This window comes from Cebus imitator, unplaced genomic scaffold (genome assembly GCF_001604975.1).
Source record: "Cebus imitator isolate Cc_AM_T3 unplaced genomic scaffold, Cebus_imitator-1.0 Scaffold294, whole genome shotgun sequence".
NCBI classification, from domain to species: Eukaryota; Metazoa; Chordata; class Mammalia; order Primates; family Cebidae; genus Cebus; species Cebus imitator.
In genome coordinates, this window is record NW_016107609.1 from 698,121 (window position 1) to 711,674 (window position 13,554).

Below are 13,554 nucleotides of genomic sequence, written 5' to 3' on the forward strand. Positions count from 1 at the left end.
AAATTTAAGCTAGATGCCTATTTATACCTTATAGCAAAATAAATTTCAAATGATTAAAGACTGAATCACTTAAAAAATTGAACCATAAAAAACCTGACCAATTGTATCTGTAATTTGTGATTGAAAAGTCACAAAGGGAAATATTAATATATCTGACTAGTAAAAATTTTCCCCCTTCACAAAGTTAAAAGAGAAATCACATACTGGGTAAATGTTTTCGTAATACGCCACACAGTGAATTATTTTCTCTTTGATTCAAAGAGCTCCTAAAAAAATCAAAACGAAAAAAAGTCAGCAAAGGACACAAACAAATGATTTAAGGAAAAAGATTAAAGAACTGAAAATTTAGGAGAAAATGATCACCCTTTCTTATAATTTAAAAAGTGAAAAATTAAGATGAGATTTTATCCCCCTCATGTATTTTGACTTCACAAAGCTCTTTGATGGTGATTAGGCAAGAAATTACCACAGAAATAGAAAAGGCTTTCTGTATTAGAGACCACAAAATTAAGTTGCTCTCTGCATATTTAAAGGCTTAAACCTTAGAGTTTAGAGTTTAGAGAGGTGGCTCATGCCTGTAATCCCAGCACTTTGGGAAGCCGAGGCAGGAGGATCACCTGAGGTCAGGAGTTTGAGACCAGGCCAACATGGTGAAACCCCATCTCTATTAAAAATATAAAAATTAGCCAGGCCAGGTTGCATGTACCTGTAGTCCTAGCTACTCAAAAGGCTGAAACAGGAGAATAGTTTGAACCCAGGAGATGGAGGTTGCAGTGAGCCAAGATTGCACAATTGCACTCCAGGCTGGGTGATAGAGCGAAACTCCATCTAAAAAAAAAAAAAAATCTAACCTCTAAGAGAACTGAGGACGGCATTGGAACATTGGAACACTATGTCTGGACCTATGCTCTACTGATCAATCTTTTCTGCAAGCATTTCACATGATCTTGCCATAGATTCAAAGCTGTATTTTTGCTAACACCCATATTTGGAATCTTGGCTAATTTACCTACTTAAACTTGTATAAAGACTGATTTGGGGGCTATTAAACTCATAGAGGTGTTAAGGCTCTTCAGAGGACAGCAAAAATAATGCAAATGTTAAGTTACTATTGACTTTTGATAAGTGGAAGAAATCAAATTATTTCAAGGAAGATATTTCCGTGATATTTGAGATATGAACATTTTTCTTGCCTGCTTTTGAGAAATTCAGAAAATGACAACTCTCTCTCTCGAGAACATGCTTATTAATTCCCTCAGCTCAAGAACAGCTAATGACGCTAATGACTGGGAATGATTCTAAAAGATCCTTTGAGTTTTAAGCCTTTAATCACTGGTCTCCCAGCATCCACTCTTGGCCCTCATCTTCACTTAATTAATCACCCCTATTAGAGCTCAGCTCAAAGTCATTCCCTCTAAGTTTTCCCTGATGTCCCAAATTAAGCCAGTTCCTCTACAATTCCTCGCCATTCTTCGCACTCGATTTTTCCAGCATTTATTCCAACTGTAATTCAATAATTATAAAGTTATTATTTAATGTCTGCATCTTCTGTTAGGGTGTAAACTCCATGAAAGCAGTGACAGTTTGTCTGTTTCATTCTTCAAACATAGTGCTAGTCCCTGAAATTTCCTCAGAGCCTTACATAGTTCACTGCATGCATTAATTACTAAACAACTATTTGTTGAATGAGAGTATGATAGAAAGAATAATCTCCCCCACCCCCAAGTTTACATTCTAGTCCCCAGTACCTGTGTCTGTTACCTTAGACAGCAAAAGGAGGTTTGGGGATGCAATTTAGTTAAGTATTTTGGACAGGGAGATTGTCCCAGATTATCTGGGTGAGTCTGATGTGATCACAAGAATCCTTACAAGAGGCAAGCATTGGGATCAGAACAAGGGGGATAAATGTGACAACAGTGGTGGCATTTAGAGCCATGAGGCCATCACCACTAAAAACTAGAAGAAGCAAGGAATGGGTTCTCCCTGGGAACCTACAAAAGGACCCTGCTCTCCAGACAGCTTGATTTTAGCCCTGAATTTCTGACCTCCAGCACTGTAAAAGAATAGTTGTGTTGTTTTCAGCCACTAAGCTTAGGGTCATCAGTTATAGCAGCAATAGGAAACTAATACAAATAATTGATTTATCGTGTAACATAGAGTAAGACCGATCATACAACCTAAAGGCGAATAGAAAAAAAAAAGTAAAAGATTGTAACAAAAGACCCTTATGACTGAACCATACTCACCATCGGATTAACTCAATTATTTACCAGAAGTCATTTGTGTAAAGAATAGGTCAACATGCTATAAAATAAGAATATACCATAGAGCCAAGTACTGGAGAGCTTGTTTATGTGCCCAGATACCAGGAAATAAACAGTCAAAATGGGACAGTGGTATTAGTTGTGAAACCTTGAACAATTCACTCAGCACCGGGTCTTGGATTTCTCATTTACAAAGTAGAGTTAAGAACAGTTATTTCCTATTTGGCAGAGTTAGCATAAAATTTAGAGATAAACTATATACGATGTTTGGTGTAGAACTTGAAGTCATAGAAGAACCCGTATGGTGTGAACTCTAAGAACTCTATAGCAGAGTGGTATGTGATGGTGGTGGTAAAATCAATGAATAATAATATCGGGAAAAGGAATCGGTAAAAATAATGCTGTTTTAAATAAGGCATTTTTAAGAAAGGTCTTGCCTGGAGAATAGGAAGCAATAGCAAGGGCGTGATTAAGTACACCGATGATACTAATCGTTATACAATGCAGAATTAGCCTAGAAGCAGGAAAGAAGAAAATTTAGCTAAGAGTAAAATATGTATGAAGAAGAGACATTCAACAATAAAAGGGAATGCATTTTAAAGTAATGGCTTTTTCCTTTTCCTTTTACCCTTTTTTTCATCCCTGGAAGAAGAAAATGATGTGAACAGACTTTATTTTTAGCATATAATTTAAAGTCATAAATGCCCATTGGAGCTGGAAAATGTCAGAACCTTAAAACCAAATTGGGCTTTGATAGAGCTAAATCCTGAATATTGGAAAAATAGCCACTGTAAGATACAGCAGAATGCAGATATAATAACAGACCGGCAAATTCTACACAAAGGCTGGACATGCCACTGTTTGATAAAAAACCCACAAGCAGTGGAACTTCTTGCCTTTGTCTTCCTGCTGAATAGAAATTGCCTTGAAGCCGTTTCCTGTACCTCTCTATTGGCTCTTTCTGCTCTTCCTGTCTTAGTTAGGGCTGCTCTAACAAAGTGTCCTAGACTGGGTGCCTTAAAAACAACAGAAATGTATTTTCACAGTTCTGGAGGCTAGAAGTTCAAGATCAGGGTGCCAGCAGGGTCAGGTTCTGGCAAGGGACCTCTTCTTGGGTGCAGACCACTATGTTCTCACATGGAGAAAAGAGAGGGCTCTCTCTAGCGTTTTCTTATAAGGGCACTCTTCAAATTGTGAGGGCTCCACCCTCATAACCTAATCACACTATCCAAAGGTCCCACCTTCAAACACCATCAGAGGGAGATTAGAGTTCCAACCTAGGAATTTGGTTGGTGTGGGGCGGGAGAACACAGCGCCTCATGCTGTAGCTATTTACATACTCCCCTCCTCTAGTGGGCAGTAAAGTCCCTGAAGATCTCATCTTTCAAATCTTGCTCCATTTAAAAAATCAACTTATACCAGTGAATTCAGGCATTAGGAACAACCTGTCCTAACAAACTTCTAGAAAAGATTTGGCATAGATGAGCAGTCTCCCCACCCCCCACCTCCCCCCCATTCATGCATGCTCTTTGACAATAAAAAACGCCCGTTTCGAATCATCATTTTACTTCCCAGGGGCTTTCTCCTTTGTGAGAATCTGTCACTGCTGTCAACCATGCGAACTGAACAAAGGCACGTTTTGTACTTTTCAAATCTACTGATGCTATAATTGTTAACAGAGAACTTGATCACTCAAAATTGTTCACTGTAGAAACTCATGCCTAAAAATACTGTTTTTCTTTCCTTCCTAAGTGTACCAGAATTCAATTCTTTAACATCACAGAACCTTAGAAAGCCCAATTACTGAATGTGTCGTGTACAATTCGCCTATACTCTTAAAATGGCTCCAGACATTCCATCGTGTCCCTGAGGATCCCCTGTTTGCCATGCTCTTTGTGTGCTTACCATTGTAGTCAATAGAGCTGAATGGGCTTTGGCTGAAACCTTTGAATGTTTAGGAAAACACCCAACCTAAATACTATTTATTCCCACAAAGCAGCCCAAAGCCGTGGCGTGGCTTTCGCAAGGGAGGATTTCATTCTCAGATTTTCCAAACTTTTGTTAAACTTAAAAAAAAAAAAAAGTTTCGTTTTTAGCACTCCCCTTAACATCTCCCAGAGCAGAGTGAAAAAGAATGGACCTTGTGCCAAGTGGGTCTGAACTGGATCTGAACCGTGCCACTCATTGTCTTTGTGACTTTGGGGGAGTTATTTATCTACTCTAAGCCTCAGTTTACCACATCTATAGAAGAAGGAGAATAGCAACTACAACTTAACACTTTCCAAACTGTTTTCTAATTACAGTGTTTACTGTCAATCTTCTCTCCTAGATTATAACACTCTTGAAGTCTCATTCCCTACTATGTCCCCGGCATATAATTCACAATGCAACATTGTATTAGTCCATTCTTGCACTGGTATAAGGAGATACTTGAAACTGGGTAATTTACAAAGAAAAGAGGTTTAATTGGCTCATGGTTCTGCAGGCTGGTACAGGAATCATGGCTGGTGAGGCCTCAGGAAACTTACAATCATGGCAGAAGGCAAGTAAGAAGCAGGCACATCTTGCATGGCAAGAGCAGGAGGAAGAGAGAGCAAAGGGGGTGGTGCTTCATACTTTTAAACAACCAGATCTCGTGAGAACTCACCCACTATCATGAGAAGAGCAAGGGGGAAATCCACCCTCATGATCCAGTCACCTCCCACCAGGGCCCTCCTCTAGTATTGGGTGTCACAATTCAACGTGAGATTCAGGCAGGGACACAAATCCAAACCTTATCAAACATAAACACTAAAGAAGTATTTGTAAAATAAATGGATAGAATGAACAACTGCACAAAGAAATGACTGACTGGGAGAATACTTCTTTCTCCTTTCCTTACCAATCATATTCCTGCCACCATGCTTGTACCAGGGTTGCATGAATTTCCACCCACGTGCCTAGGTTCTTGACACCTAGAGCCTGTCCTCTCATCTATCTGACCTTTTGCATTAAACTGTCTTCACTCCATGGGAGCCACACTTGCCCTTCCCCAAAGCCAGGTGAAACCTCATAGATCATATTTTCTTGCTTGTGTTAACATTTTGGGCTTAATTCATTCTTGGAAAACAGTGTTTCAGTGGTGGGAAAGGCCCTGGAGTCTGGAAATTCAAGTGCTGATGTCAGCTGTGCTTGCAGACTGGCCCTGGTTAAATTGTGTCATCTCTCTGAGCCTCAGTTTTATCACCTGTAAAACAGGGAGAGTAATACTTTCTTCTCAGGGCAATTTTCAGGATCCTTGGAAAATAGCATACATTTCTATAGACTGACATTGCAATTGTTATAATCTTTCCAGTTGTGTATTGATGACATTACATACCAAAATAAAAACATCAATTATTGTTAATACTAATGTCATGCTTACTAATATGCAAGACACTATTTTTAAGTGCAATCTTGGTCAATCCTCACAATGCTATTATCATCTCCATTTTACAGATGAAGAAACTGAGGCTCAGAGTGCTTAACTAACTTGCCCAAGGTCCTACAACTAATAACTAATGAAGCCAGGATTTGAACCCACAAACACTCTATGGCCCAAAATCATTTTAAATGGCAAATAACAATAGAGGCGAATATTTAAAGTTTCTACTGAAGATGCACATTTTGCTCCCATCCAAATGGCTAAATCAGACCACAGTACTTTCTTCCTTTTCCTTGGGCTCCCATGTGGCTGATGCCTGGCAGAGCATAAGCCCTAACAGAGCACCACTTTGCCCAAAAAACTGATAGTGATGAGCACTTGGCCCTTGCTCGTCCATCAACCAAATTACTCTTAGTTCAAGGTCAAGAACAAAAATCACCCTGGGGAGCAAAAGAAGTTGTATGAGTCTGTGGGGCTGTGACCAAAAACTGGGGTGCTTAAACAACAGAAAACAATTGTCTGACAGTTATGGAGGCTGAAGTTCAAGAAATCAGCAGGGTTAGCTTCTGACGGCTGTGAGAGAAAATCTGTTCTATGCCTTTTTCCCTCAGCTCTGGTGGTTTGCTGGGAATTTTTGGTGTTTCTTACAGTTAGCATTCTCTCTGTATCTTCACATCATCTTCCCTCTATGTGTCTTTTTCTCTTCCTTTGCACGGTGTTCTGTTTATAAGGATGCCAGCCTACCCTGCTCCAATATGACCTTACCTCAGCTTAACTATTAGGTTGGTGCAAAAGTAATTGTGGTTTTTGTCATTGCTTTTAATAATTACACCTGCAATGACTCTTTTTCCAAATAAGGTCACATTCTGAGCTGCTGCAGGGTTATGATCTCAGCACATGAATTTTGGCGAGACACAATTCAAAATTCAACCCATAAAAGCAGTCAATAATCCCCAACCTCTCCTCTTGTCTGAAGACTTTGGGCTGGCTTTGGTTTGGGTAGACACTTAAATCTTTCTAGACAGAAGCGTTGTGGTGAGCCCCCGTGGCTATACACTACTGTGTGATCTGATGATCAAGGACTAAACAGAGACTGGAAAAGGGCTGTATTTTTCAGACATTGTCTCATTCCTCTGTTCAGTCAACATTACTTCTATGCATGGGAGTGTATTATAATGTGGAATGTAAAGAAAACAGAAAAGGAAAGCTCGACCCAAGAAACAGAAGCTGAGACGGCTTCAGGAGGGAGCAACCCTTGTATTGAGCTTTCAAAGGAAATATCTGAAAAATACAGCCCTTTCCTAGTTTCTACTTAGTCCTTTCCATTTTCGTGATTTTGTGAATTTAAGTCAACAGATACTTGTTGCCTACATGCCCTGGGCTCAATATTATTAAAGATGTCAAGTGAAATGAAAAAGTATAGCCCAGAGCCTCAACCCCCCAACCCAGGAGCTCTCAGGGTTATTGGAGAGACAAGACTTCAGTTCTGCAGCTGGAAAATTAACCAAATGGAGGTAGGGTGGGGACTTCTAGAATGCCAGTTCCCGGGTGGATCCATGTGATGCCAGTTTCAAAGGCCAGAAACTCCATTTTTGTTATCTGGCACACTGTAAATGAGAAAGCTGCGCATGGGTTTTGAAGACTGAACGCTCTGGAGCTGAATCCTAAGCAGACCTCCCTCTAGTCTGCCCCTACCTGTGTGATCCGGTGAGGTGCTTGACCTCTGGGTGAACTGTGCTGTAAAGGAGGGATAATGTATGCTTTCTAGGGGTGATGAGGGATTTGAGTGAGAGCTTAGCTGAAGCTGAAGGTCCCCTGAGAAGCTTTCTCCCCCTAAGGGTGATGTAAACTATCTTCCTTTGTACCTGTGCCCCCTTGGCTCCTGTGCACAGCTATTCTGAGCCTGGAATCCCTGACTTATCCTTCCCCACCTACTCAAGGCCGTGAGCTTCCTGAAGGCCCTTGCCTATGCTATTGCAGCAGCTTCAAGTTGACCAGGCTGGGGCCCTTCTCCAGCCTTGGGTGATGCCCAGGGGGAGCCAGTGGTGGCTTCTAGAGCTTTCTGCCACCATTCACTTTATTGTTGGGTAGAATCAATTGCCATTTTCTGAATCTTAGGTAGCATATCTGAAAATGTAGCTGCAGGACAAGTCTGTCACCATCACCGCCAGGTTGCCATCCCTAACCATGGGGACAGCCTCTGCCAAAGGGCAGTTGTGAGAGCCACTGTGGCTCAGGCTTCAGGCAACCCTGGGTCTGAGGGCATGACTCCATATTTTTGTCACACCAAAACTTGCACCCTACACACGGCCACTGTGTCTGCACTGATTGAGCTCCTGTTGCCCTAGTGTCAAGGGTGCTGGTGAGATTCTACCCCAGGGATTCTACCTGCATGGGATTCTGCCCCTACCTGTGTGATCAGGTGAGGTGCTTGACCTCTGGGCGGACTGCACTATAAAGAGGACAGCTGCCTACTTCCTACATCCCAGCTGCATGGGAAGTAGGCAGCTGTCCCCTTTACTTTACAGCACAGATGAGGGCATCTTCATCTTTGAATGTGCTAAAAGCTCAGCTGCTCCCTCTTTGCTTCAATTTGCTGTTACCCAAACTGCATCTTGCAGAAATGCTTCTAATTTTCTAGTTTGTGGATCCTACCGTTCCCCAATTTCTAGTAGAAACCTGTATTTTCCCAACAGTTATTGTGACTAGAATTTGGAAGGGGGTGCTGAGTAAATGGGTGTGTCTGGCTGTCCATCTGAGACCAGGACTCTGTTCCCACACTTGGATGCTTTGACTCCCCTCCTTGGCAAGAGCCGGTGCATTTCCCTGCAGCCCCGGCCCTGGCTCCCTCTGCCACCCCTATATGCACTAGTATCAGGGACTCGGCCACATCCAGATGAACCTGCCCTAGACTTCGCGGGAGGACACACAAGCCGCCCATCCCGCCTCAGCCCCACAGCCTCTGCTACAGTGCTTACCACATCCTGTTTTCATGGTTTGTCCATACCTCCCAACAAACATCGAGCCCCAGAGAACGGAGCTGGGTTAGAATCAAATTGGTTCTCGCACAGGGATTCAGCACTCTCTGCTTCATCCCACTTCTGTTTACTGTACTTGCTCGAGGTCAGTTTCCTTGCCAGGGATGAAGCTCGGGGAGGGAAGGGATGTCTATGCCATTCACCATGGCTTTCAACGCCAGATCCCCAGGGCCCTCACTTGCATATTGGTACACTGAGCACATCATTTTCCTCAGTGAGAAACAAGACAACATGGATTGAGCTCTTTTCTGAAAACATTTATTGCTGAGCTGGTACTCATTGTTTAAAATTTAGAAAACCTGAAAAGAGCAAAAGGAAAAAGCTATCACCCATCATTATTCTAGCATATTCCTTTGCCACGTTTTTTCCTATGTGCATAAAATTTGGTAGCCTGTTTTCCTTGTTTAACATACTATATTAACTACTTTCTTTTGCTTTTATTTCCATGTTTAGTGAGCACCTACTATGCAACAACTCTCAGGGGCTTAGGGACTGTGAGAGGCTCTGAAGATTTTAAACTGGGCCTGAGAATGCAAAGCAGTATTTCTGAGACAGAGAGGCAGGGGCACATGATTGAGGCAGAGGACTACCACCTTCACGTTTTAAAATGTGGGGAATGAGCTCTTGGCTGATAGAGGCAGCCACAGAGGGCACCATAAGTGAAGTTTGCACTAAAATCTGGTGTCTATTACACTGACTATGCCAGAGTTGCTTAATTTACACAACAGGAGAATTTTCAGGGTTTGCTAGAATTTCCAGAAAAGGTCAAAAGTGCATTTAATGAGGTCAGTTTTTGAATGGGGCCATTCCCTAAACAGCTTTTCTAGTAAAGATGTCACGTTTCAAAAGGGAAGATCGGGATCAACTCTTTTGGCCTACTGCCAACCAATCAGAAGGGATACTGGGTGCGGTGGGAGCACAGCCTGGAGGTGACCACTGGGTGGGACTATCACAGTGGCCCCATAGTTGACAGATCACAAGGAGGCCTGGGGGTGTCCAAGCAAGGGGCTGGATGGTCAGGGCAGGAGTAGAGGACCCTCAGGGGCTTAGGGACACAGCTGTTCACCAACTGGCACAGTAGCCTTTCAATGTTTTAGGAAACATACACCATAGCAGGGCACCCTGGCAACCAAACCCACCTGAAGAGCAACTTTTCCTCTCAAGTCATCAACACACACTCTTAGCAGCCAACAGACAGAGCTTTCCAATTATTGAGCAGATTACTTTAGGGCTGTACAGGTAGCAGGCCCAGGAGAGGGGTAGCAGGACATGTACATTCAGCTGGGTTTGAAAGCTGTGGGAAGCAGTGCTGAGATCAAATCCTCCTCATCCCCACCCACCTCAGGGTTGCTCTTCTTCCACCTCCCAACAAATAGACAAACACAGTGGCCTCAGGAGTTGCACAGCAGTTGTCACTGGTAGTAATGCGCTAACTCTTTATTATTGCAATGTGTGTACACTTGGAAGATGCACTTTGATGCTCTCACAATGGTTGAAAGAGGACAGGGGATCTCCAACCAGGAGAAGAGGAGGTGACTGAGAGATGAGGTGTTAGCTTGCACAGCAACTGTCGGTCATTCTTCACCGCTAAAACACAAGACACTCAAGCAGGCTGTTGACAGCTTCCAACTGGGGGGTTTTAGGCACAAGAATAGTAAATTGCTTATGGAGATCAGTGTAGCAGAAGGGTCAGGAAGCAGAGGTTCAGATTGCCTCTCTGCCAGACCCCAGCTATGAGATCTCTTAGGTTTTCTACATCTCAGTTTCCTCATCTGTGAAATGGTCATATCTCACAGGGCTGTTTAAAGAGTACATAAGATAATGTTCCCAAAGTACTTAGCACCGCATCTGACACAAAGCAAAGTCCAAAATAAAGGGAGCTATTAATGTGCAATTGCCTTCTTTTGAATTATTTTATTACAAATTTACAGAGTAGTTCATTTATTGAAAACTTATGGACTTTAAATATCCTAACTTTAGAAAAGATGTAGGAAGAAAAGATAAGACATGAGTTGTAATGTTATCTAACTTTGCTTTTATAGGTGGCATGGGAATTTACACTAGAGAAGGCAAGACAAATTGTCAAGAAGTCCCCGATTCTGGTAAGCACTCAGCGGGTAGAACGCCAGCCTCTTCCTTGGCATGCCCTCTCTGGCCCCAGCTCTCACATCCCAAAGGCAAGGACTGCTCTGGATATAAGCCTGCAATGCACCATAGCTACATGGGATGGAAGTAGGAACATACGCTGCTTCCACTTGTGTTTCCTGCCTTTTCACTGCTGCGTGGTTTTTCAGCCTTAGCACTGCTGACATTTGGGGCAGGATAATCCTTTGTGGTGCTGGCTGTCCTGGGCTTTGTAGGGTATTCAGTAGCAGCTCTGACCTCTACCTACTGGATGCCAGTGTACCACCACCCACCCCTCCCCAGTCACAACAATCAAAAATGCCTCCTAACATTGCCAAATGTGCCCTGGAAAGCAAAACACCCCTGTTGAGAACTGCTGCTTTTCAGTAAACCATCTTGGAGGAGGCTGTATCCTCCTGCTCCTCCACTTTCTAAAAATGTGACCTCAAGCAAGGTGCTCAATTTCACTGAGCCTCAGTTTTCTTGTTTGTAAGACAGGGATGATAATACTGTACTCCAGTGTTGGGACTGATAGAGTTGAGAGTGTAGAGAGCATCTGGGATCTTGCCTAGGACTTACCAAGTCCTCAATAAATGAGAGTTAAAGTTAGCACAATTTTTATTCATGTTTCCTTAATTTGTCCTCTTGTATAACAATACTCTCGTTCAACAGATAGAATGTTTACTTCAGATCAGTTTTCACAGGCTTAATTGACTTAGGCTCTGGTTGCAAATCAGCCCCATTTGAAAATGAAACAGAAAAGTACATCTTTAAAGCACGACATCATTGTCAATGCCAAAGATCCTGGCGGTAAGGAAGCATCCATCAGCAATGGGAGGGCACAGTCCTCATCCTTGGCTTCTCCCTGCTAGCTAGCTCATCGTTCACCTTGATGCACTGCATTTGAGGTATTATTGATTTGGCAACATAGAAATAAAAGGGAGGAAAATCCCTCATGGCTAGGCTTGCCAAATTTCTCAAGTAAAAATATGGGATGCCCAGTTAAATTTGAATTTCAGGTAAACAACAAACAGTGTTTTAGTATATCTAGTGCAATATTTTATCTGGCAACCCTGCTCACGGAGAGCATATGGGTTTTGATGAACAAGGCCAATAAATACATGTTAAGTGGCAATATGTAGACATTTCTACATAATCGATTAATCAATCACAATGTCTGCATTGTCAATCATTATTTAATTCAATGAATAATTAAGGGCTAACAGTAGCCTGATTAGCCAATTTGCTTAAGTTGTTGAATAAGATATTGAAACACCGTAGAAAACGCTTGACGACCCCCTTTAGAATTCTGAGCAGAAATGGAGAACAATACAACATGTATTTTATTCTTCTCAACACACTCCTAAGAACTTATTCTCCAGACATTGTTTACTTCACTAGCAAAAACTGGCTTGGCATTAACTCCTAATTGGGATTTTACAATTTTTTACTTCTGTCACCAGAATTGCAAGCATAATTCATGGAGCAGGATTCCAATAATTACTTGGGAGAAGTGAAAAAAAATTCTACTAAACAATTCAACAATAAAAATACTCTTCTGAAACCTCCACCAATTTGCTCTCCAGATTACAGCTATCAAGGAAAAAATAATCAGAAAATGCAAATAAGTATCTCTGAAAAAACTGCTCAGAGAGTATTGGCTGCAATTAATTCCACCGTGATGGCTGACATGACTGCAGACCTGGCCAGAGCACAGAAAGCTGCACTCAGTAGGTTGCATATCATTTCAGCACAGCCTATCAGTCAGAATTCAGACCTGGAAACAGTTATGCATTATTGAAGGAAATCAAACATTCCAGAGAAAGCCTGGATCTCAATGAGGCCTGGATAGGCTCCTAGAGGGGACATTTCATGGATTTGACAGAGCATTGAATATCTAACAGAACCTGAGTTATGGAATCATTTAATTCTCACTTCTACAAAGTAGACAGAGTATTTTGTTATCAACCCCATTTTACAGATGAGTACTGAGTCTCAGGTAGGTTATGTGCTCACCCCACATAGCTAGTAAGTGAGAAACCCCACATTTAAATCCAGAGCTAGCTATCCCCACATTCAATACCTTTTCTACCAGGCCAGTAGTTTTCAGCAAGGCCTCCTCAGTGCTAACCTTAGGGGAGCACCATTTATATCACAGGCTATGTGGATGTTGGAATCGTACAGTGGACAACCTGTGCAGCTCTAAATGACAGCCCCAATCACAAACCCACCCGCTCGATAGAATCATCTGGGAAGCCTTTACTAGTTGCTGATGTCCAAACCCCACCCCAGACCAATTAAATCCAGGTAATATAATACACGACAAGGATTGTAAAGCACTTGGTCACACAGAAATTCAATTTCAGCTTGGCCATGTACAGAAGAGTGATGACTCTCCCCCTTTGACTTTCCATGTGCCCCATTCAGCCCATTTTTCTTTATTCAGCCCCTGTCTGTTCTGCATTCATTTGACATCCTGGTGTGGGGAAGCTCAGGAATCTGGTTAAATAGATTGCAAAGCAAAGATGCTGCATGACTCCTATCCCCAGGGACAGCCCTGATTTGAGACTCTCATTTTAGATGGGATTAGATGCAGCCAGTTGCAATATTTTAAATGTATTGCTGAGTTAATAACAGCCCACATTTTATCTCTATCTAGCAAAGTTCAAATTGAAAGGAGGAGGCTGGCAAATAGGCAAGGAAGACCCATACAGTATTGCTCGGG

The 13,554-nt window shown here is 42.3% G+C and overlaps 1 protein-coding gene across 2 annotated transcripts in view; it reads left to right on the forward strand.

Moving 5' to 3' along the window:
- The window catches only part of AOAH (acyloxyacyl hydrolase), a 192,174-nt gene that overhangs the window by 66,419 nt on the left and 112,201 nt on the right, over positions 1-13,554 (forward strand). Inside the window, exon 5 of one of the 2 annotated variants that reach the window (XM_017502197.2) lies at positions 10,748-10,807. The exons of the other annotated variant lie outside the window; for it this stretch is intronic. Coding sequence (XP_017357686.1) covers positions 10,748-10,807 — 60 coding nt within the window. The remainder of the gene's footprint in view (positions 1-10,747; positions 10,808-13,554) is intronic. 2 annotated transcript variants of the gene reach the window in all.